Here is a 23359-nt window from a genome sequence, read left to right as displayed (position 1 = left end):
ACCGAGCCAGCAGATTGGGATCTGGGCTGATGAGTCAACTTTTCTGCAAAGGGACGGAGATCCTCCTCTCCCAGATCCTCCCCCTTTGTGATCTGAGCCGCACCCATCGTGCAAATCATTCTCTCCCTCGTCGGCACTCAAGTAGATCTGCTCCGGCCTATCCAAAGTAGCCTGCTGATCCACGTACCTGAGAGGTTCCACAGGTGCGACTGTTTCCCCCTCTCCCTCTGAGGAGGTTGCTGGGTTGGGGTAGCCACCTGGTCTTTTCCTGGCCCTGGCTCCTTTGCAGCCATCTCTGCAGCCGTGCCTGGCCTTGGTGGCAAGGAAACCCATGAAGCGGCCAACCACTTCTTTCCTGGACCCGCACTCTTTCAGAGCTGCAGCGGACATTGTTGACTTAGTCGACAAAGAGGATTCCCAGCCGGACACAGAATATTCATGAGCATGTGAATCCATGCCAGACCCCATGCTGGAGAATTAGGGAAGAAATCAGAGGTTTAGTGGCATTAAACTTAAGAAAAGGACAAGCTTTCCAAATATTGAAAAGGATATAACGACAGGAGCGAGATGTAATGAAGATAGGGTTAGAAATGGTTAGATCAGTTTCGAGATGGAGATCAAGATTGCGAGCAGAGTCAGCAATAGGAAGAAAAGAAAGTAGGAAAGAAACAGGAGGGGGAGTGAAAGGAGGAGGAAGAATGTTAGCAGGGAAAAAGAACTTCAGAAAAAGAAGGTGATCAGACATCCAAGCTTTGATGGCTGAAAGGCAAGGATCAAGATTGACGTGAAAGAAGAGCAAGAAAGAGTTGGGTATCATCCGCATACAAATGATCCCAAAAGGATGAAATAATATCCACCTAAGGGGAAGTATAAAAGAAAAAGAGGAAAGGTCCAATAACAGAGCCCTGGGGAACACTGTGAAGAAGAGTTTAAGTATTAGAAGAGGTCCCAGTGCAAGTAACTGAGTATGTTCGATTAGATAGATACGAAAACCAAGATAAGTGAACCAGAAAAGCCAAAAGAAGAGACAGAAGTTAAAAGCAGAGTATGATCCAAAATCAAAAGCAGCCGACAAGCCCAGTAAAATAAGAAGAGGGTTGAGAATAGCGAGCGGAGAGAAGTGTCACAGACCAAAAGAAGCACAGTTTCCGTGGAATGGGGAGGTCGTGAACCTGGCTGGAAACGAGGAATAGCATTATCAGTAACAAAAACAGAAACCTGAGAATAAACAAGACGTCCACCCATCTTAGAAAGAAAAGGAAGAAGTGAAATTGGACGAAGGATCTAGGGAAGGCTTTTTCAGAATAGGAAGAATTATGGCATGCTTAAAAGAAGAAAAAGTAGGTGTAACAAGAGAAATATTGAAGAGTAGTGAGGTCAAAAATCTGCAAGGGATACACTTTTATTTGTTTTTAATCAATAAAAGATTTTTGCAAAGTCTTTTGCTGTTTTTGATACAAAAATTCTAACGAGAGTACTTAGGACACCACTATCGACTGGTTTTCTTTCAAAAGTCTTTTGAGCAATCTTGGCATAAGACTGATCAATATCCGTTAGACGTTTACGTTTACTAGGTTGGCTCGTTTCAATGCAATATCCAAGAGTTTTGCTGCGGCCCTCGACCATCTAGCTGAGTCACCAGCAATTAGCCAACACCAACCCGTTTCTTCACTTAGTACTGATGGATGAGATAATAGTGGTCCCAAGTACGCCTCTCTTTCTTTAGACATTTCTGGACAAGATGTCAGGAGGTGTCTCACTGTTTCAAGCTGATCTGGGTTTTTACATAAACGACAGGAGGATATTGTAGATTGCGATCTAATGGCCAAAATTTCTCTTGTGTGTAAGGTATTTAACCGAGCACTCAAATGTTCTTCTCAGTTCTTTCTCAGGACATTTTTCACAAAATTTTAGTGGTGTTTTTGGTTTACTGCGGGAGATCTTTGAGTAGTTTGTAAGACAGGATTTTTTCATTGGTCAAAATCCAATCTTGCTGCTCTATTTTCTCTTTCACTCTGCCTGGATTTGAGATTAAGTGTTCTTCCGTCCAGGCTCTCTCTCCCACTTTGTCTTAATTTCTTTACCCAATCATTTAGAGGTTTGCACCCCCCTCATCGCATTTCTTCTGCTACCACCTGGAAGATGGGCAGGGAGTCCGGCAACAGTATTTTTCTAAATAGTTGCAGCGCGCCTTGATCGACTATTGATAGCAGAGACATCAGACCTAAGTCCCGTCGAATAGCCGCCATAGGGGCTGACTTTGGCAGACCCAGCACCGCCTTCCGCACAAAACCTTCAAGCTTTACCCACAGATCTTGAGATAGGGTTAGGTTGGCACTCATTCCATATAGTAGGTGCTGGAACTATTTTAGACTTGTAGAATTGTAGAGCTGGCGTCAACTAAAACTTTCCAAATTTTGTATCCACTGCTTTTAGTTGTGCTGTCAGATTTCTTGTTTTTTCCTACGTGGTCTTCGTGATGGCGTTTTCTTTCAGGGAATTGTCGATCCACACCCCAAGATATTTATATTCTTTCACCACTTCCAGTTTGGTGTATTCAAGGAACGAAGCCGGCGAGGTTGTGTGGTCAACTGTCGATTTTGTGAAGAGAAGAATTTTTGTTTTCTGAATGTTAATTTCCAAGTTGTTATTTTCCATGTAGGCAGAGAGGTTTACTAGTTGACGTTGCAGACCTACTTTTGTCTGGTCCATCAGGATCAGGTCATCGGCTTACCATAACCTGGAAACATTTGACAGTCCCACGTTTGGGGGGAATTAACATTTTCTTTTCAGTGTACTGAAAATCTCCAATGAAGGCAAACAGCGCCGGGTCAGGGGGGCAACCTTGCTTGACCACACGTTTCGTGCAGATTATGTTTGAAAGGTGGCCCTGCTGGCTCAAACGGACACGCATAGTAGTTTTTGTGTGAAGGGCCATAATTGGATCCAATATTGGAGTCGGGCATTTCCAGGTTCTTAATTTTGCCCAAAGTTTGTCGCGATCCACCATGTCAAAGGACTTCGAGTGGTCGACCAAAGCCAAATGGACTTTCGGGGCACCAGATTTCACTCTTGCCTTTATGATGTTAAGGATTAAGATGTTGATCACCGTCCCTGTACCCTTTTGGAAACCTGTCTGGAAGATGTCTGCTGCGGGAGAATCTTTAGCCCACTTTTGGAAATGCGAGAGCAGCAAAGTCGCGAATATTTTTCCCAAAATGTCCAACAAGGCAATTGGCCTGTAGTTGGACAGACTTTCTCTACACCCTTTTTTAAAAGTAGGGACCAATACCGCCTCTGTCCAGGATGCAGGGATGTGTTTGGCTTTGTGGCAGTGATTAAAAAGTTCAATTATAACTGCAGCTCATTCTTCCGGATGTTTTTTAAGGTCTATGTTGGTCAGACCGGGCCAGGAGCTCTTGAAGATTTCAGTTTCACTATTGTTCTTAAAATGTCTTCCACATCTGTCAAGGGGATCCATTGTTCACTGGGCTGCTGGATTTTCATGTCTACTGATATTGAGGGCGGCTGAAAAAGGACACTGAAATACGACACCCAGTTTTGTTCCGAGACTGTGTTAGAAAAAGGGGAGGGGGGGCGAGTCCTTCACCCATTTGTAGCTTTCAATAAGTTCCAGAAGTCTCTTGTATTTTTTGAAACGAGGGACTTCTGCATGGCTTCAGCGTCCTTTTGATATAGGCTCGCAGCATGATGTTTATCCATGATTTGTAGTGGTATGCTCCCTTTTGGTAAGCGGACCAGGCATCAGCTGTTTGGTGCCTGATTGCAAAAATGTTCAGGTTTCTTGTTTCACGTCTCTTGATCACCACCATCCGATTGTAAGTATGGTTGTGTACAGGTTGTTTGCCCTTGGTGCCCGAAAAGCACACACTATGTGGCAACAGTAGGGGAGTATAGTCTGGTCTCTTGATGACTGGGCTAGATGTTCTGAACTCAGGATCCGTGCTTAACCTGTCCTTTATTGATCTTATGTTCTCTGCAGTGAGGCGAAGTCGGGTTTGTTGCTTGTGTGATTCCACTGTCGATGCGTATAAAAGCCTTTACGGGGCCTGTACGCATCAGGACAGTTGTAGCATGTTATGATCACTTTCTAGCGTTTTCAGTACTTGAGAAATGAGAGGGATCAGACCTTCAGTTACGAAAATGTAATCTAGAGTGGCAAAGGATTCATCCCTTTCCCACGTTGGAATCTGAGGTTTGGAGTCTTGCAACGTTGCTGCATTATAAAAATGTCTTGATTTCATAAGCTTTGACCACGCCAAACCTCTCATCTGCCAGGGGGCGAGTCAGTAATGCTTTTTCAGATGTTATCTCTGTTTTGCACCTTACATTTAAGTCTCTGCAGATGATATTGTCAATTTCAAGGTCCACATTGATGGTATCAATGGCTTCGGCCACGGATTTGCAAAATTCTTTCGATGATGTTCTCTCCGGATTCCAATAAAGGTTTACTATCGCCAGGTCTGAGGTGATCCATGTATCCTGGACTGGGTCGTGGCGCTGCCATGAAGTTAGAGTGCCAAGCATGTCATAGGCTTCTATGATTTTGGTTTTTGGTGTAATCCCCGACCTATGCGAATGGCAGTTAGGAGGCCCGAGGAAGGTCTTCCCATTAGTGACCTGCAAGCAGGAGAGAGTTCAATTGTGAATCCATCTAATGTCAGTAGCTCTATTAAGCAAGTTTCCTGTAAACACAGGATATCGAAGCTCCCCAAATTTACATCATTCGGGCGGGTCAGGTGTTTGTAAGCCTCTTGTATTCCATGATGCCATTACCAGATCTTTTTTGGCCGATTTTGAGGCCAAATCCACTCGACATAAGAAGCTCTGGGGGGCTTCATGTTAACTGCTATTTCTTTTGGCTTCGTCCAAACGTATCCGCCAGCCACTTCCATGGTCCCTCTGAGACTTTCGCCTTCTTCTGAAACATTTGGTTTTGATTATGTTCCTCACATTTGTCTGTCGTATAGTTTGTCCTTTAGACTCTGTTTAGTTTTATGATGATTACTCTGACGGGTGCTCCGGCCGGAGCTTTCAAGATGTGATGAGCACTCAGAGTTGAGATCTTCTTTTCTCCTATAAGAGTCTTCCGGTCCATTCTTCAAAGACTGATGCCAGGTAATTCTTCTCCTCGGGGTATCTTGCCATCGATTTTGGTTATAAAGAGCTTCTGTTCTTGAAATGTAGTGGGACCTTGCCGGAGAAGCCCTCCTCAGAGTTTCTTGATATGGTTGCTTATGTGTGGATTTTGGTAATGGGAACAAGTTGAATCCTAATTTGTGTAGATCTTTTGACACTTGCATAGGGATTTCTGCTAGAGCTTTATTTCTTATGTGAATGAATGCTTTTGCTCTGTGGTCCCGATGGTATGGCTCTACCAACACAAAATCGTTGGTTGTCAGGTGTAGTAACTTGCTAATTTTTGCTAGGGTTTTGAGAATCGTTTTTCTATTCAGGACCATGTAACCTTCTTTGGACGAAATTTGTTCGAGTTTAAAGATTGTGGTTCCTGTGAGTTTTTCTTCCAGTTTCTTGGGTCCTTTAGGCAATCGCAATTCGTCTGCATGCCTCGATGGCTTCTGGGCGTCTGATCGATGGTCACTTGTTTTCTGTAATGAAAGTCCGACTATGTCTTTGCCCAAAGGGACTCACTTTGTGATTTCTTTTGTCATCTGTGGAACCCCCAACGACCTCATCCCGCCGGAGCCTCAGTTTAGAAGCCTCTTTGGCACCTTCTTCTTCGATGCCGGTCAGTGATGAGCTTTTATTTGAGACTACTGGTAGTGGTTTGTCATCTGGTTGGGGTGATATTATTGTAATTCGGGATTCTTCTATATTGTCATAATGTTGAAATAGATTCATTAAGTCACTGTTTTCCTGAAATTCCTCAATCGTTTTGGGTGAATGAGCCAAGGTCTGATCTGGTTTAACAGGTAAAGTAGATCGTACACATTCAGTCACCCTTATTTTATCCTCTTTTTTCTTTCCATTTGTTCCGCGCCTGGGACCAACAATGGTTGGGAAGACTTTTCTTTTGTTTGGTTTGATGAGGTTGTCGACACAACCTCATCAAATTTGTATTTGTTGATTGAGTGTTTTTGCTGATTTGATCTGGTGCGATTCCCGCCCTGTTCGCTCTTTTAAGGGCCTAGGTTCTGATGTAACGGACGGGTGATGTGACAAACTTTTTGCGAAGATTGGGGCCAAATCTTTTAGCGGTGGCCCTTCACTAGTTGAGTCGCAGTAGAGATTGATAATGAAGAAACTTGGGCGACTTGATGCCTTTCCATAAGCTGGTCTTCCAGTTTGGCAATTTTTGCCTCCAGAGACGCCTGTGATTTAGTAGTTTGAGTCCAGGGCTGTTAAAGCCTTCAATGAAGGTCAATTTTGCCAGCATTGTAGATGACAGTGGTATTGTCTTTGAGTGCTTCATTGATGGACTCAGTTTTGCAAAAGGATTTAGGGCAATTGTGAATGTTGACATTTGTAACAGGTCAGCCTTTTTGCAAGGAGACTCCTTTTGAGGAGACGCTGATATTTCACTGAGTCTTCTACTTTTGACCGGAGTATGCACATCCTTGTCGCCACTATGGACAGAGATTCTGTCTTGACTTCTTCTAAGGATAGCGATGAGTCTTGTGGGTGACTTTCTTCTGCTTGACACACTTTGTAGAGGCGTGAAGATTCTTGTGTATGCACTCTTGTCCATGCATTTCTGTCTTCTGTATGTCCAGCTACGGATTTTGTGAATATCCGATCACCTATCGGAGTAGTTGGGAGTAGAGGACTTGCTACTCCCTGAATCAGGGGTACCACTGATGTTTTTTCTACTTCGTTGCTGGTTGGCAGCTCACTGGTTCTCCGAGGGCTTGAAAGAGCCGAGGGATATGAAGGCGTCTCTGCGCGAAGGGCCTGGACTGGTATTTTAGAAATGCCTTCAATGATCGTTAACTTTTGGAGTGGCGATTTAGATTTTGGGTCCAGCCTGGGATAAAATAAATCAGTTTTTCTCGCTTTATTTGCGGGGAGGGGGTCTTGAACTGCCTCCAAAATCTCTGCATCGGAAAGCTCTGAATCATGGTCCAATTTCCTTTTATGTTGCTTTAGGAAGTATTCTTTTAGGGAGGAAAATATCAGAGGAGTTGGGAGGCACTTTGCACTCCCTTGAATTTTGGGTCCCACTTTTCTTTGTTTTTTTGTAAATAATTTATTTGGTGTGGATTTTACTTTTGTCGTTCCTTTTAAATTTGTTTCCTTTGATACGAGATCAAAGGCCTCATCTTCAGTTCGATGGCAGTCACTCTGGGCCTTTGTAGAATCAGTCCTCAGTTTAGGATTTGAGTCCTTGAAGGTGCCTGCCTGTGCCGAGTTTTCGGTTTTCTGATCCTAATTTACTTTCTCTGGTGGCGCTGGTATGAGGTCTAGGAGCTTATCTTTTTCGGTGCGGCTTGTTTCCAAAACTTCATCAACAGAACTCCTTGGGTCGTATATTATGGAGTGCTCTTCTTGATCAGATGTCAGAGAATCGCTTGAGGCAATTCTGATAGGGCACTCAGTTGAAAAATGCGGCACCTGATTTCCCCTAGATGGGTTGATATTTCTATGGATCAAGGCTGTGGTTTGGACCTTCAATTGGGTGGAAGCCTGATCCTGCCTGTCCTCGACCCCATTTCCCACAATCGGGAGGTTTTGTGGTAGTTTATGGTGTAATAGGGCATCTTCTGTTGTGAGGGGCACATTTTCTGCCCCCATCCGTTCAGGCCCCCACCGATGCCGTCCTCCAACAGCCTCAGGCGCGAGTCCCCTTGTCGATACGGTGGAACAGGTGGGGGTTTGAAGTTTTGTTTGCGGTCTCCCTCGCACCGTTGGCTCCGTAGGCTTGCTGGCTATTTGTTTTGGTTCTTTGCCGTCAGGAACCATGGCCTCACTATGGGCCAGCGGATTTTCCTGGACCAACAGGTCCCCTCCACAAACCGGCACTTGTCCTTTTTCGTGACCGTCTCCTGGTTTAGTACAAGATGTGAAAGTGGATGGCGGGCATTCTGCTAACGATTTTAGCGCCGACTTGTTCTTTGAGTAATCTCCCACTATCAGAATCAGTTCCGGTTGAAGAGCAGGGGGAGTCTGGGATGAAGACGGCAAGAAACCTTCTCCCCCGGATTCATTTAGAAGTGTGTTACTTCGCAAGCAACGTTTCTCGAGGATTGCCTCGGACGGAGTGGGCGGCGCCATGTTGATATCAGTAGGTCCAGAAAACTCGGATGCCAGAATTTGGAGGCACTGAATCTGGGGTGAGAGGGAAGTGTCGTTGGGATGCTTAATTGTACACCCTGGGCAGTTTATTTTAGGATGTGTGGATGAAATGTTCATACAGGACTGGTTTGTTTCCGCAGAAAGGGGGGAAGCAGAAAAGAAAGGGGGTGAGACCCGCTTACCGCTTCTCCCGACTCCGGACAGCAGACACACTGCTCGCACACTGCACAGCGCTCCGCGCATGCGCGGTGTATATGTAGATGCAAACAGGAATCCTTCAGTAGCAGTAGAAAGCGGACTGCGGAAAATGCTCAGGCAGCAGTTTTCAGGCAGCAAAAAGCACAGCGGTCTGTCCACCAGTTCTCTACCAGACACACTGCTCGCACACAGACTTTTGACATAAGTGAGGGAAGGAATTAAGGTCTGAGGGAGAGGCTGAGGGATGGAGGCGTGCTATGATCGGCCTCAGAAGCGGACCTATTGAGAAATCGTACCCAATGCTTGTCTGGTGACTTCTTTTAGGTTGACAAAGAGGAAGAGTGATGGGAATCGATCATGGATCGTGACCATTTTGAACGCCGAACATTTGTGGCCCTTTCTGCAGACTTGTCTGCAGTGGCACTTCTACCTCTGGAAGATTTCCCCTTCAGAGGTGTGGAATACAGAGACTTGGAAACTGATAGACCTAGGGTGAGTATCTTCTCTCCTTCAGGGCCTTGCTGGTCATCAATTGGAGGAGCCGCACTCAACTGTGTTCTCCGCAAAGGTACCAGAGACAGATCCTGGGCGGATCAGTGATCGATATCTTCGAGCCACAGTCTGCAGCTATCTTAAAGCCTGTTTTTGGTATAGACATGGTGAAGCTTTTTAACAAAAAGAATTAAGACTTTAGTCGAGAGATTTGCTGAGGTGAGTCGAACCGTTCCGAGAGCGTGCTGTGCATGCAGAAAAAACTGAACAGAGGCCACGGGTGCAGTGTGTGCTCTTTATACAATCTACATCACGTCCGTATGTGGGAATGGTAACCATCAAGGGACATCTGTTTGATGGTCCATAGTGCCCTCTGTGTATTTCTCAGACTGCAAAGCAGGATATGAATACACAATTCACTAGAAGTGTTCCTTTCATGCAGCTAGCAAGTACATAGTGAGACAGTACGACTTGAAAAGAACAAGTTACTTCCCTGTAACTGTTGTTCTCCAGCATGGGTCTGGCATGGATTCACATGCTCATGAATATTCCCCGTCGTCAGGCTGGGAATCCTCGGTAAAGAAAAAATCAGTATCAGTTTCGTTTCTGATCTGTCTTTCTTAGTAGTAACCAATCACTGATCTCTGGGTCATACTGCCCCCAGCCAATGACTGCCCTCTCCCTAAGCCCCTCCCCGGGCCGCCATCCTCAGATTTGGTAGTAAGTAAAGTGGCAGTATGACCAAGTGAAGAGCCGCAGAGGGGAATGAGGGAGGGTTCGCATGTGAATCCATGCCAGAGAACAACAGTTACAGGTAAGTAACTTGTTCCTTCTCCAGCATGGGGTCTGGCATGGATTCACATGCTCATGAATAGAAGAATACATAGCAGTATACACATGCACAACCACGGGAGGTGGCAACAGGCTCAACATTAAGCAATACAACAACTCAACATTAAGCATCTCTTACCTCCTCACCAGGCTCACCTTAAGCGAACAGGTTGCGCAGCACTGCTTGGCCGACCCTGGACTCCTCCCTGGAGTCCCGATCGACGCAGTAGAATCTTGTGAAGGTGTGCGTCGAACTCCACGTAGCAGCCCTGCAGATGTCCAGCAGGGGCACACCAGACAGGAACGCCGTGGTAGCAGCGATCGCTCTGGTCAAATGGGCTCTCGGACAGCCGGGCAGCGGTCGGTTTGCCAACCGGTGACAGTGCATGATGCAGCCGGAGAGCCATCTGGAAATGGAAGCCTTCGAGAGAGCCTTCCCTTGATTCACAGGTCCAAAGTTCACAAACAGCTGTGATGTCTTCCGAAAACTCTTTGTGCGGTCCACGTAGAACTTCAGCGCTCTTGCCACATCCAGTCAGTGCAAAGTCCTCTCGGCCGGAGTCGAAGGCGACAGGAAGAAAACTGGCAACACCAAGGGCTCGTTGAGGTGGAAGTCCGACGGCACCTTGGGCATAAAGGACGGGTGCATCCTCAGCACCACCCTCGTGTCGTGAAAAGTCAAGTATGGAGGCTTGCAAGATAGGGCCTGGATCTCTCCCACTCGTCGTGCGGAGGTGATGGCCACGAGAAATGCTGTCTTCCACGACAGGAACTTCAACGGCGCCGAATGCATAGGCTCGAATGGGGTCCCCCCCCCATGAGCCTGGTCAGCACCACGTTGAGCTCCCACGCCGGTGTAGGGGCCTTCACAGGTGGAAACGATCGGAATAGTCCCTTCATAAATTCCTTCACCAGGCGATGAGACCACAAGGACGCCCGTCCTGTAGTTCTGGTGTATAGGGAGATGGCCACCAGATGTATCTTGTTGGAGGCGTGAGCCAGTCCAGCTTTGGCCAGCGACAGTAGGTACGGCAATACTTGAGGGGCCGTAATCCGCAGAGGGTTAATCTTCTGTGCACGGCACCAGACAGAGAACCTCTTCCATTTACGTCCATAGCATTTGAGAGTTGAGGACGCCCTGGCTTTTGCAAGAACCTCTCTGCAGTCAGCCGGGATATTGTATCCTCCAAACTCTAGTGCTGCAGGAGCCAAGCCTGCAAGTTCAGTGATGAAGAATGGCGCCTCCTTCTCTGGAGAGAAGATCCGCGTCCGTCGCCAGGTTGATGGGGACGTTGACAAGTCCAGAAAGTCCGGGAACCAGATGTCTCAGCCACGCCGGTGCGACCAGATCATCCTGCACCTGGACCTCTTGAGCTGGTTGATGAGACGGAGCAGCAACGGCAACGGAGGGAACGCGTACAGGAACAGGCCGTCCCAAGGGAACGAGAAAGCATTGCCCATGCTCCTCGGCTGTGTGAACCTGCTGGCGAACCTCTGGCACTTGAAGTTCGTCGCCGTCGCAAACAGGTCGATCTGGGGTTTGCCCCATCAATGAAAGTGTCGATCCACCTGGTCCTGGCGTAGTTCCCACTCGTGGCACGAGCGCAGCTCCCTGCTGAGTGAGTCGGCGATGGTGTTTTTTATTCCTGCCAGGTGGAAGGGAACCAGAAACATCCCCTGGGCGACGGCCCAATGCCACAGATCCTGGGCCTCCTTGGATAGGGCTGGGGATCTGGTGCCTCCCTGCTTCCGGATGTAGAACATCGTGGTGGTGTTGTCAGTGAAGATCCTCACCACTTTGTCCTTAAGGGACGGAAAGAACGATTTGAGCGCCCAGAACACGGCTCGTAGCTCCAGGATGTTGATGTGGAGAGACCTCTCCTCCGGGAACCAGAGGCCTCTTGCGTGGAGATCTCCAGTGTGGGCCCCCCATCCCTCCACCAGACGCATCCGAAGTCTGCAAAGGGGCACAAGGTAGATGCATGAGGACACCATCCCGAGGAGGGACTTGATGGACCTCACTCTGGCCACATCCGTGGCTAAGAGGCGCTGCACCTTGCCCAAAATGGCCTTCGTCCTTTCTTCCGACGGAGATGCCAATTGCTTCACCGTATCGAGCTTCGCTCCCAGAAACAGTGCCACCTGTGACGGGACCTGATGGGATTTGGGGTAGTTGATGGCGAATCCCAGCTCTGTGAGCAGGCGGACGGTCCTCACTGTGTGTTCGACGGCGAGTTCTCTTGACCTTGTACGGATTAGCCAGTCATCCAGGTAGGGGTAGACGTGGATTCCTTGCAGGCGCAACCGCACCGCCATAGGTGCGAGGCACTTGGTGAACACCCTGGGTGCCGACTTTAATCCGAACGGCAGGGCTCTGAATTGGTAGTGACGCCCCTGGACTACGAATTTGAGGAACTTTGTGTCCTTTTAGAATGGGGATGTGGAAGTAAGCATCCTCCAGGTCCAGTGACGATAGGAAGTTGCCCTCCTCCAGCTGTCCCAGCACGTGCTGGAGGGTGACCATCCTGAATTTCTGTGCCTTGATGTACTTGTTCAACCGACGCAAGGTTCAGGATGGGGCGCCAACCGCCTGTCTTCTTTCTGACGAGGAAGTATCTTGAGTATAATCCGGAGCCCCGGAGCCTCTTGGGGAAGAGCTCGATGGCACCTTTCTTGAGCATCGCCCTTACCTCCAACAGCAGTTGAGTGACGCGATTCTCCTTCCTGGCCACGGGAGGAATGCGAGGATGCTTCTTTTGAAATTCTAGCGAGTGTCCGCAGGCCAGGGTGTCCAGCACCCAACGGTTGGTGGAGATGGACTCCCACACGCTGACAAACCTAGTCAGCCGGCCTCCCACCGGGGTGCTTCAGTGGGGTCCCGACGCTATGACGGGTTCAGTCCTGCTTGGAAGAGGCCTTGCCGCCTTGACCTCCTTGCCGACAACGGCAAGAACCTCCTTGCTTGCCGCGGCCTCTGTAGGCCTCCTGGGACGAGGAGCGAGCCGCCTGGCGGTAAGTAGAAGAGCCACCGCTGGATCCCTTGGAGGCTCCCTGTCTGCCTCCGGAGCTCCGAAAGGGCCGCCGTTCCTGAAGGACTCCTAGGGCTCGGGCTGTTTCCATGTCTGTCTTGATGGCCTGGAGGGACTCATCCACCATCTTTCCAAACAGGTTGTTGCCGTAGAAACGGCACGTCCAACACTCTGGTCTGGACGTCCTGGCGAAAATCCGTCGCCTTGAGCCATCCTCGCCGTCGGAGGCAAACCCTGTTGCCCAGTTGGCGAAATCCGGTATCAGCAATGTCCGTTGCCACCGTTATGGCGTGATCCGACGCCACCTCGCCTTCCTGCAGAATCTGTAGGGCCTCTGCCCTCTTGTCGTCCGGTAGGTAGTCTAGCAGAGGAGCCACCTTGAACCAAAGCTCCCTGTCGGGCCACAATCGCTAAGGCATTGGCCGCCTTAATCGTCACCGCCGCCGACGAGATGACTCGTCGTCCCATGGAGTCCAACTTCTTGCCCTCGCTGTCCGGCGGGGAAGTGGAAGCCGCCGCACCTGCTGCTTTCTTCTTGCCCGCTGCCGAGACGACAGAGTCCGGCGTGGGCTGGGCCCTGAGGCACAAGGGGGCAGCAGCGGGGACCCGGTACTTGTTCTCGTACCTGTCCCTTTTGGCGGGTGTCGTGGAAGGGTTCTTCAGGATAGCCAGCCCCTGGTCCCAGATGTCGCCGAGCAACGGCACCGCGAGGACCGTCTTTCTCTTGACCTCTCGTCGTTGGTAAAGAAAACCTTCCTTTTTCTGTTCCTCAGGGCAGAGCTGGAAGAGCTCGGATGCCCTGGCTATCATGGCATGGAAAAAGCCAATTTCGTCAGGCGGAGAGGCCCGAGGGGTGGGGGCGGGGCGCCATGACGGGATGTCCGTTGTATCATCGCTGCTGTCGGCCTCCGTCCCCGTCACTGTACCCGTCGCCGTATCCTCCCGAGGATCCGGCGAGGGGGGTGAGGGGTCCACAGGCCTCGCGGGCATGAAGGGCGGGGTGGACTCTCCTCCGCTTGTTCGGAGGGCTTCCGGACGGTCCTGGATCCTCCGTCGGGGTCCGGTATAACCTTGTCCTTATCTCAGTACATAAGGATTGGATCGCCAACAAAATGGCCGCCGAGCTATCCTGGGGCTCGGGTAATGGCTGCGACGGATGGGATGGCTGCTCCACTGGGCCCTCATTGTCGCCATCTTCGATCACATCAGCGGGAACCTTCCCCTGGGATCAAACCATCTCGAACCTCTCGTTGAGGCCTACGAACCTCTCGTTGAGGCCTTTCACGGTTTCCACCGGATCCTCCTCGGAGGCTGAATCTGAGTCTGTAATGGCCACCGCCCCCCCCCACTTTTTCCACAGGGGTCTTAACGATGGTCTGGAAAGAGGATTCCCTCTGCGGTGGCAGGGAAACTCTGGGCCGAGACCGCCTCCACTGGCGTAGCCTGCCGGCTTCGCCAGGGCCGCTGCGACAACCTCGATAGAGGCCTTTGCCGGTTGGATCAAGGCCCTCACCACCTTAGGTGCGTCCTGGACCTTTGCTTTGGGTGGAGGTTCATCGCCTCGCTCCCCCTCGGCTCCCTTCGAGATCGACTGGGGCCTCTCCAGAAGCTTACCTGGGTTCTCGGACTTCCTCTTCCCCGAACCAGAGCACTGGCTCGTGGTTGATCGTGCCGGGGAGGTCGCGCCCTGCCTGGCAGCCGAGGAGCCCGACATTTCGGCACTCCTGGTGCCCGCGGACTTGCAGTGCTTGGCCTTCTGTTGGGCCCCCCTCACAGGACGTAGAAGACCGCTCAGACTTTTTCTTTGCCTTCTCACCTGCTGTGCCCTTCTCCAGCCAGGCGGCGAGGCGGGAACGACGATCTTGCTTGGTCCGTTCTGACAGGTTCTTGCAGAACGCACAGTCCTTCTCCACGTGCGTCTTGTCCTCATGAAGGCAGTAGAGACATCTCGAATGCTCGTCCTCCTTGAAAACATTTTGCAATCCGCATCCTGGGCAGCTCCTGAACAGCTTGGATCTGGGCGTTGCGCTTCCCTTGTCCTGGGCCATGTCCATTGAGGTAGGCCACAGATCTTCTGGAATCCTCCAAGAAGCGTAACTCGACGAAAACTTCACCAATGAGGGGCATAGAAGAATTCCGAAACGGGTCCCCGTTATCGGAAATAGAAACGGTGGAGCTTGAGGATCGATAAACCGAAAAAATTAGAAAATTCTCCTGAAAAAGCGCAAAAATGCAGTAAAAGCTCGAGAGTTAAAGCACGAGGACTCCCAACACTTGAACGTGCGGTAAAAATCTGAGGATGGCTGCCGGGGGAGGGGCTTAGGGAGAGGGCAGTCATTGGCTGGGGGCAGTATGACCCAGAGATCAGTGATTGGTTACTACTAAGAAAGACAGATCAGAAACGAAACTGATACTGATTTTTTCTTTACCGAGGATTCCCAGCCTGACGACGGGGAATATTCATGAGCATGTGAATCCATGCCGGACCCCATGCTGGAGAACTGAAAAGCTCCTGAGAGAGATACTAACAAAGTGATAATTACAACAATACAGGCTGGCATGCACATTCCTGAAGGGAATTAAAATCTTCAGCAGACAAATCAAACATTCCCCGTTCAAAGAAGGGTCTCTAAACAATAACGTTAATGCATTTTATCAAAACTTGCAGCATGTTATTCAAGGCTTGGACACTGATTAAATGAGGCCATATTGACTCGGTCATCCCCCCTTTAGAATCAGCAATAAGCGATTCAGTTTTAAATTTTAGACATTTTCAGCTTGGAGCCCGTGAGCGCGGTCGGCAGGTAATTGTGCCTCTTACACCTGCCTGTGGCGGAATCCGTGGTCCCCCTGTCCCTGGTTAGCCTCGCTGCCTCCCTCTCCGTCCCCACACCCATTTCCTGATTGTCGGTCCCTCCCGCCTCCCGTTCCTGCCCACCCTCCCCCTGTGATTGGCTACCTGATGGACAAACCTGAAATCCCCAGGGCAGCCCTCTGCCCGGCAGCCCCCGTGGCTAAGGGCCCCAAGGACAAGGGCGGCTCCAACATTGGCGGCTCCAAGATGTGTCTGCAGGTGTCCAGAGGTGATGCCAAGGAAGCCAGCAGCTAACAGACACCAACATAAACGGAGTGTGGCATGGGTGGGGAGCAGAGCAATTACTCGGCTCCAGAAAACCACTGCCACTCTATCTTACCTCCCAATAACAGAGTGCCATAATATTAGCATGTCCACACTTAGATGGAATCCTGAACATTAGCCTGCGTCGCACATAGGTGGAATTGTGAACATTAGCCTGCATCGCATGTAGATGGAATTGTGAATATTGGCTTGTCCACACTTAGAGAGAAGTCTGAACATTAGCCTGGGCTGCATCTAGATAGGACTTTGATTGAAGGAAAGCATGCCCGCGCCTAGATGAAACTTGAATGTTAACATGTGCCACGCTTAGAACTGAACACCAGCCGGCGCCGCATCTAGACAGGATTGTGAAGGCCAAAGACAAAACTGAATGTTAGCAGGCTAAAGTCAGGTAACCCACTAACCAATATAACCTCAAACTCTGCATACCTATCTCACCCAAAAACTCAAAACCATCTCTCGCACCACAAGCCGCACGCACTTCACAACACTGCAACAACACATAAGCCGGAGCAACAGCACACGTGGACTGACGCTGATCCAATACCTGCACCAAAGCTCAACACCCGGTGTATACCGAGTTGAAGCTGCCAACAGAACACCACTCTTCTCACTATCCTGCTCCCTCTTCACCTTACTATCCCACCCCACCTTATTGTTTGCAGATCCGCCAGAGCGCCTGGGGACCAATTCCGTTGGTGACGGTGCGCGGTACAAATACATTTAACATTTTGGAATAATTAGTTAGGATGGCCATCTACAGATGTTCATAATGCATCCTATAGTGAAGGTCTAAGTTGAACTAAGGAAGCAGACAAAGCACTGCACCACACAATTTTAGAGACCCCCCCCCCTTAGCCTGTAGGCTGTTTGTGAGGCTTCCATGCATATTCCATGTTTCTCTTGCAGATCTCTGCAACCTAGAAGAATATCTGGTTTAATATTTTATCCACTAGCCCTTTACCCTTGAGTTGTGGAGAGTGTAGCAGATAGTCCGAACTGACACTGAACTGTCACAGGGGTGGAGCGTGGGTCCAGCGGCTTTAGAGGACCACTGTCATTTGGGGCCAGACCCCACCACACGTTATCCCTTGCAGTCTCCTGTTCCACATTAAGGGTAGGGTTTAGTTGGGAGTCCAAATAGGTTGGGGCCAATCCTGTGTTGGTCACCAGTATATCCTACAAAATGAATACAGCACCTATTCTATGTTGCACTTGTTTCCTCATTGCAACTATCCTACCAAACCAAAATACTGATATTTGTTCACAACCAATAATATACAATTGGGCCCAAGTGATAAAGTGCTGTATGATTGTTTGAGGTGGCCATCTTTGGGGCAGATGAAAAAGCAGCTTCTTTATCAAGGGTTTTCACCCAAAGGACGGGATGCCACTAAAACTTAGGTGCAACCACAATGATTTCAGTGTCCAAGTTTCTTTGGATGAACTATGCCGAGATAACCACCAGGTTTGTTGGGACAGTCCTTATGGGAGTACGGTGGGAGCCTTATCAAGTCCCCTAACAATCATCTGTGCACTGGCATTCGAAATTTCCCAAAGGAAGGAGGAAGGGCAAAATTATACACAAATCTTGTCAAAATCGGACACAATGCTCATCAAAAGCGCTTTGTGTGCCTGTTACCAGTGCGCAATGCTGCCTTAACATGCTGGTCGCAGAAGATTTGACTATTTGGGAAATATCAAGGAAAGCCTTTGGAAAATGGTAAAAAGAGAAATGCCCAAGAGGGTGGGTTTTATTTACCTGCATAGCTGCGGGCACGTCTCCACTCTGAAATCAAGCAAACAAGACAAAGGAGTCAGGAAAACAATAACAAAGAACAGCAAGAAAGGATCAAATAAACTTAATAAACATTCCAAACTTACCAAGCTCTATGGGGAAGGTATCTACAAAAGAAGGGGGGAAAAAAACAATGTGACACATTTACAAGAAACCCTTTTCACAGGTGCTATACAAATATCCATTAAAATAACTTAACAAATGTTAATTATTCCTGCACTCAGCTGTACCAATCCACCCTGCTGAGTGAAACCACTTCTCCCCAAAAGAGCAATGGTTCATGTTCAATAGTTGCTCGTGCAATCTGTATAAAATATTACAAAGGCAATTACCCAAAAGGTGCGTTTCAGCCCTCAATAGCACTGCTCTTTACCACCATAAGGCCTAGAAAACCACCTGGTCTGCTCAGTGTACCAACATTAAGACATTTAAAGGAGGAAGCTGCACCAAGGTCAAATAAACTAAAAGTACAAATTACTGTTCAGTAGTAACTCCGGTACTCCTGGTCCACAGGACCTTTTTCTATCATGTTAATGGAATGTCGTTGGCAGGTGGGACAGGAGTACCTGCATGACCCCCTCCTACGTTATCCTGCCAGTTTAACATGCAGTGCTAAATATGGCCCTTTTTATTGAACTGATGGATAGAGGAAAGCAATCTTAAGTGTCACTACAGTAGAAACATGTCCTTACTTTCCTTGATATTAATGAAAGATTACAAAGGAACTTGCAAAAAAATGAAAATAAAGAACCAGCTACTTAACCAAGTGATTACGATACTCCTAGTCCGCCTGCCTTCATACTTGGGAGATTGAGAGCCAGCCAAAATTTACCAAGGTTAAGGAGAGGGTTTTACAACGGAAAGGGGACTACAGATTAGAGTTCAGTGAGTAATAATTGCCTCTTATCCATATCCTGTCCCATTTCCACCATACCAGTGTATGATTTCAAAGCAGATATCCTGCAAAGAGCTTAGTCCAGACCCCCTAATCGACAAATTGTTTTAGAGAACTGCTAGACCAGATTGGAGCTCATCTCTGGAACTGGATTAATGCTTACAGAAAGCTTTGAAAATAGCAGTTAAATGGGAAGTTCACTCACAAATGTTATTGTCCCAAAAGATGGGCCATAATGAAAAATATATATAAAAAATATTTAAGAACGTTCCTATGAAAACTTTTGAGCACATGAGGTTCAAACTCAAACATTTCAAAGCACTAGGAGGCATCCATTTTGTGAAATTAATGAGCCTCCTGTGCTTGTGTTCTCCCCTGAGCTGGGGGAGCCTGGGAAACGTAAAGTGAAAGTCCAGGCAATTATAAATACAACATTGTTGTATTTATGATTGCAGTGATTTTCTTTTTAAGTCTCCCGAGGTCACCCGAGCCAGGGGAGCCCGGGAGTCTTAAAAAGAAAACCACAGCAATCATAAATACAACATTATATTTATAATTGCTAGTACTTCGCTCCGAATCTCCCCCAGCTTGGGTGTATTTCTAAAATTGCCTGGACTTTCACTTTACATTTCCATATATTGATTGTCCAAACATCTTGCTGCAAATCTGTTGATTCTCGGTGAGACCCTTTCCATTTCTACTATATTGAGGGATTATAGTAGAGGTTTGCAGACTTTCAGTCACAAAAGGAGCCCCCCCCACCTCTCCAAAAGAAATTGCCTAGTGTTCCACTCCGCACATGCAGCCTAACGCACATCACTGAATAGTCCTCTCAGCCTGGTTTGAGCATTCTTGAAGCAAATCTCAGTTACTTCTCTCTTGCATGTGTGCAACTTGCTCCTTGGTAGTCATTCATCCAGTATGAGCTGTGATCTTAAGTATCTCCTGCACTTCGGAACCAAATGCATGGAGAAAAACGGCACACACTGCTCTGCGGGAAGAAAAAGCAGTTTTTATCTTCCAAGCATGTGTCAAATTCACAATTTCACCTCTTCCAGGGATGGGGTTTCTTGGGATTTTCAAGGAATCAGGACAGCGGATCAAATATGTTGTAATGTGGTTATGGGTCTGCTTTGATATTAATCAGATTTTCTTTGCCGGTTATTTTCTGATTGTGGGCAAATATTTCTCTTTTGTTTCATATTATTTTCTTTTTGTCAATGTTAACATCTCTCAGGGAAGTTGACGAGTGTTCAGTAATTGCCCCTTGAACCAGTCAGTGTTTAGCTGCATTTATGTGCAAGACAACACTTTTGTTCTTGGGTGTCTTAGGCCAGGTACTTTTACTGCTAGCATGTGAACTGGGGGGGCACTGCTATTTTGTGGCCTCCATTCAGTTTTCAGAGGAGCATGTTCTTGTTTAGGGTGAGGGCCTGCAGTGCATCGGCATAAAGGCTGATCATGGAGCATCTGCCTTGCTAGGAAGAGCACGTTAGTCACGAGTTAAGATCTGCACCATCTGCATGGGAACACACCTGTGTCGTTGCTATGCAACAACCCTCAGTATTCATTCAGTTAGCTCATGCCACTGTTCATTTTACATTATACAATTTGGAGTCCTTTTTTATGTGCGTGTGCACACACTTCGGAGTCTTGGGTTGGGCATCATTTCTGGTTGCCTGTAGACACCAACTAGTGCAGCGGTAGGACCACGATTCTGCTGCATGGGGATGGAAAGGTTCTTAGTTAAGGTCTGCAGTACAAGAACCTTCAGTAGTGGGAAAAACTAGATGGTCACCATGTTCAGTAAAAGAATCACAGGATTGGAGCTACAGGTCTTTATTCCAGAGCAGACGTCTGACATGTCAAAGGTCACCAGTGGCGGTTCTTCAGCAACTGCTCAGTGGCGACAACCAGGAAAGAAGCTGCTGCAAAGGAGGGAAGGTGAACTGTTACAGCTAGGAGAAGTTGCGGTGCAGGGCAGTTGGAGCCCAACGGTCACCCTGTAAGTAAAACGTTAGACTCCAGAGCCCCATTGATAATTAAAACACTACACAAATATCTCTAAAATACACTTAGTGCTTCATGAGTGATATGTGTTTCCGCCTCTCTATTTCCAACCCTGGCAGTAATGAGCACAAGGCTTCTTCTGTGAAGAGAGTTCCCTTGCGACGTAACCTAGCTGGATGCCTGCCAGGGTAGGGGGAAGGTAGCACTGATCCACCAGTTCCATCTGGTCCATTTGTAAATCGTGTGTACTCACACCAGAAGAGGTTTTCAAGTTGCATGGTGCCGTGCTGTGATACTCTCCAAAATGATACACATAGCAGACTCGCAGGATAGGCGAAATATTTGGACTGTGAAAAAACCAGGAGAGTGCATCCATTGAAACATTTGACAGCCTCCAGATCACTGCAGGCCGAAACATTCAATCTATCCCATGCTACTCCCTAGGTAAAAACTCAAGGACACTATTTAATACATTGCTGGCTTTCAACCTGAATTATTCTCTCCCATTTCCTTCAGTGCTGTGAGGTGGCCATTATTTGGAGCACATCTTTAGCCTATTACACAAACACTCACGGACCTTAGTACTTCCCAGTCTGTACCAGAAATTGCCCACAAGGGTGTATACATGCTAGGTTGCAGGCGTGCCTGTGAAAATGTTAAATCTGCAATAAAATAAACCCCTCTACCCAGTTTGACAGCCCCCCCCCCTTACTCCCCCATTGTATGCCACTTTCCTCTCGCAGCTCATGGTCTGGCTACCACTAACAGTGGTGTAATACGCAACTCTCTGGACTAGCATTGGCGCTCTATGACTTAGTTACTACAGTGCTCATTGTTGCAGTATACAAAACACAACATATGTGGTTTTTGCCCATACGTCACAGAGATCATTCAATTATCAGTCTAGAGCAGATTGTGGCTTCTTCTGCCATTCAGAGACCAGCAGAAACCATAATCATATAGTTTCCTACATTCAACAAATCGCATCTAGCTATGCGCCAGAATACAGTCACTAGTACTCCCAATGAGACTATGGGTCTATAAATGACAGCACAGGTCGACGTCCCTAATGAGTTTTTGGATTAGGACTCTTCAGGGGGGAAAGGGTTGATAAACCAGTCAGGACAAAATACAGGGTCTCTCGTCAAGAGCCAACTTGGGAGAACAGAGCTGGCTGGCTGGCAGGTGCTGAAACGTCTAGGAGGATTATTAGACCCTAGTACCTTGCACAAGAAAGGTCCCGAGAGGGAGGTGGGTGTTCTGAGAATTCACCCAGGCATTCCATTAATGCCCCCAGTGCCATATGGAGGCCCAAGCCCTGAACTACACATTTCTACCACAAGGAACAAGTTACTTACCTGTAACTGTTGTTCTCCAGCATGGATTCACATGCTCATGAATATTCCCCGTCAGGCTGGGAATCCTTGGTAAAGAAAAATCAGTATCAGTTTCGTTTCTGATCTGTCTTTCGTAGTAGTAACCAATCGCTGATCTCTGCGTCATACTGACCACAGCCAATGACTGCCATCTCCCTAAGCCCTGCCTCTGGCAGCCATCTTCAGATTTGGTAGCACGTGAAGTGGCAGTATGACCAAGTGAAGAGCCGCAGAAGGGTAGGCGGGAGGGTTCGCATGTGGATCCATGCCAGACCCATGCTGGAGAACAACAGTTACAGGTAAGTAACTTGTTCCTTCTCCAGCATGGGGTCTGGCATGGATTCACATGTTCATGAATATAAGAATACATAGCAGTACACACATGCACAACCACAGGAGGTGGCAAAAGGCTCAACATTAAGCAATACAACAACTCAACATGAAGCATCTCTTACCTCCTCACCAGGCTCACCTTAAGCGAACAGGTTGCGCAGCACTGCTTGGCCGACGCTGGATTCCTCCCTGGAATCCCGATCGACGGAGTAGAATCTCGTGAAGATGTGCGTCGACCTCCACGTAGCAGCCCCGCAGATGTCCAGCAGGGGCACACCAGATAGGAACGCCGTAGTAGCAGCGATCGCTCTGGTCGAATGGGCTCTCGGACGGCCTGGCAGCGGTCGGTTAGCCAACCGGTGGCAGTGCATGATGCAGCCGGAGAGCCATCTGGAAATAGAAGACTTCGAGAGCCTTCCCTTGATTCACAGGTCCAAAGTTCAGAAACAGCTGTGATGTCCTCCGAAAACTCTTCGTGCGGTCCACGTAGAACTTCAGCGCTCTAGCCACATCCAGCGCGTGCAAAGTCCTCTCGGCCGGCGACGAAGGAGACGGGAAGAAAACAGGTAACACCAGGGGCTCGTTAAGATGGAAGTTTGACAGCATAAAGTAGGGGTGCGTCCTAAGCACCACCCTCGAGGCATGGAAAGTCAAGTACGGTGCTTTGCAGGATAGGGCCTGGATCTCTCCCACTCGTCGTGCGGAGGTAATGGCCACCAGGAATGCAGTCTTCCACGACACAAACTTCATCGGTGCGGAGTTCATCGGCTCGAATGGGGGCCCCATGAGCCTGGTCAGCACCACCTTAAGTTCCCACGCCGGGGGCCGGGGCCTTCACCGGCGGGAACGACCGGAACAGTCCTTTCATAAACTCTTACCAGTCGATGGGACCACAGGGACGTCCGTCCTGTGGTTCTGGTATATCTGGAGATCGCCGCCAGATGAATCTTAATGGAGGCATGGGCTAGCCCAGCCTTTGCCAGC

The 23359-nt window shown here is 48.5% G+C and overlaps 1 protein-coding gene across 1 annotated transcript in view; it reads right to left on the bottom strand.

Annotated features, from left to right (window-relative positions):
* Window positions 1–23359, bottom strand: part of LOC138521754 (E3 ubiquitin-protein ligase TRIM39-like) — a 219762-nt gene that overhangs the window by 11855 nt on the left and 184548 nt on the right. Inside the window, exons 8-9 of the mRNA XM_069634812.1 lie at window positions 17848–17868; window positions 17726–17752 (exon numbers count right to left, since the gene is read on the bottom strand). Coding sequence (XP_069490913.1) covers window positions 17726–17752; window positions 17848–17868 — 48 coding nt within the window. The remainder of the gene's footprint in view (window positions 1–17725; window positions 17753–17847; window positions 17869–23359) is intronic.

Source organism: Ambystoma mexicanum, chromosome 13 (genome assembly GCF_040938575.1).
Source record: "Ambystoma mexicanum isolate Mex_15411 chromosome 13, UKY_AmexF1_1, whole genome shotgun sequence".
NCBI classification, from domain to species: domain Eukaryota; kingdom Metazoa; phylum Chordata; class Amphibia; order Caudata; family Ambystomatidae; genus Ambystoma; species Ambystoma mexicanum.
Note: the sequence above shows the minus strand (reverse complement) of the source record. Positions and strands in the feature narration are given on the sequence as shown.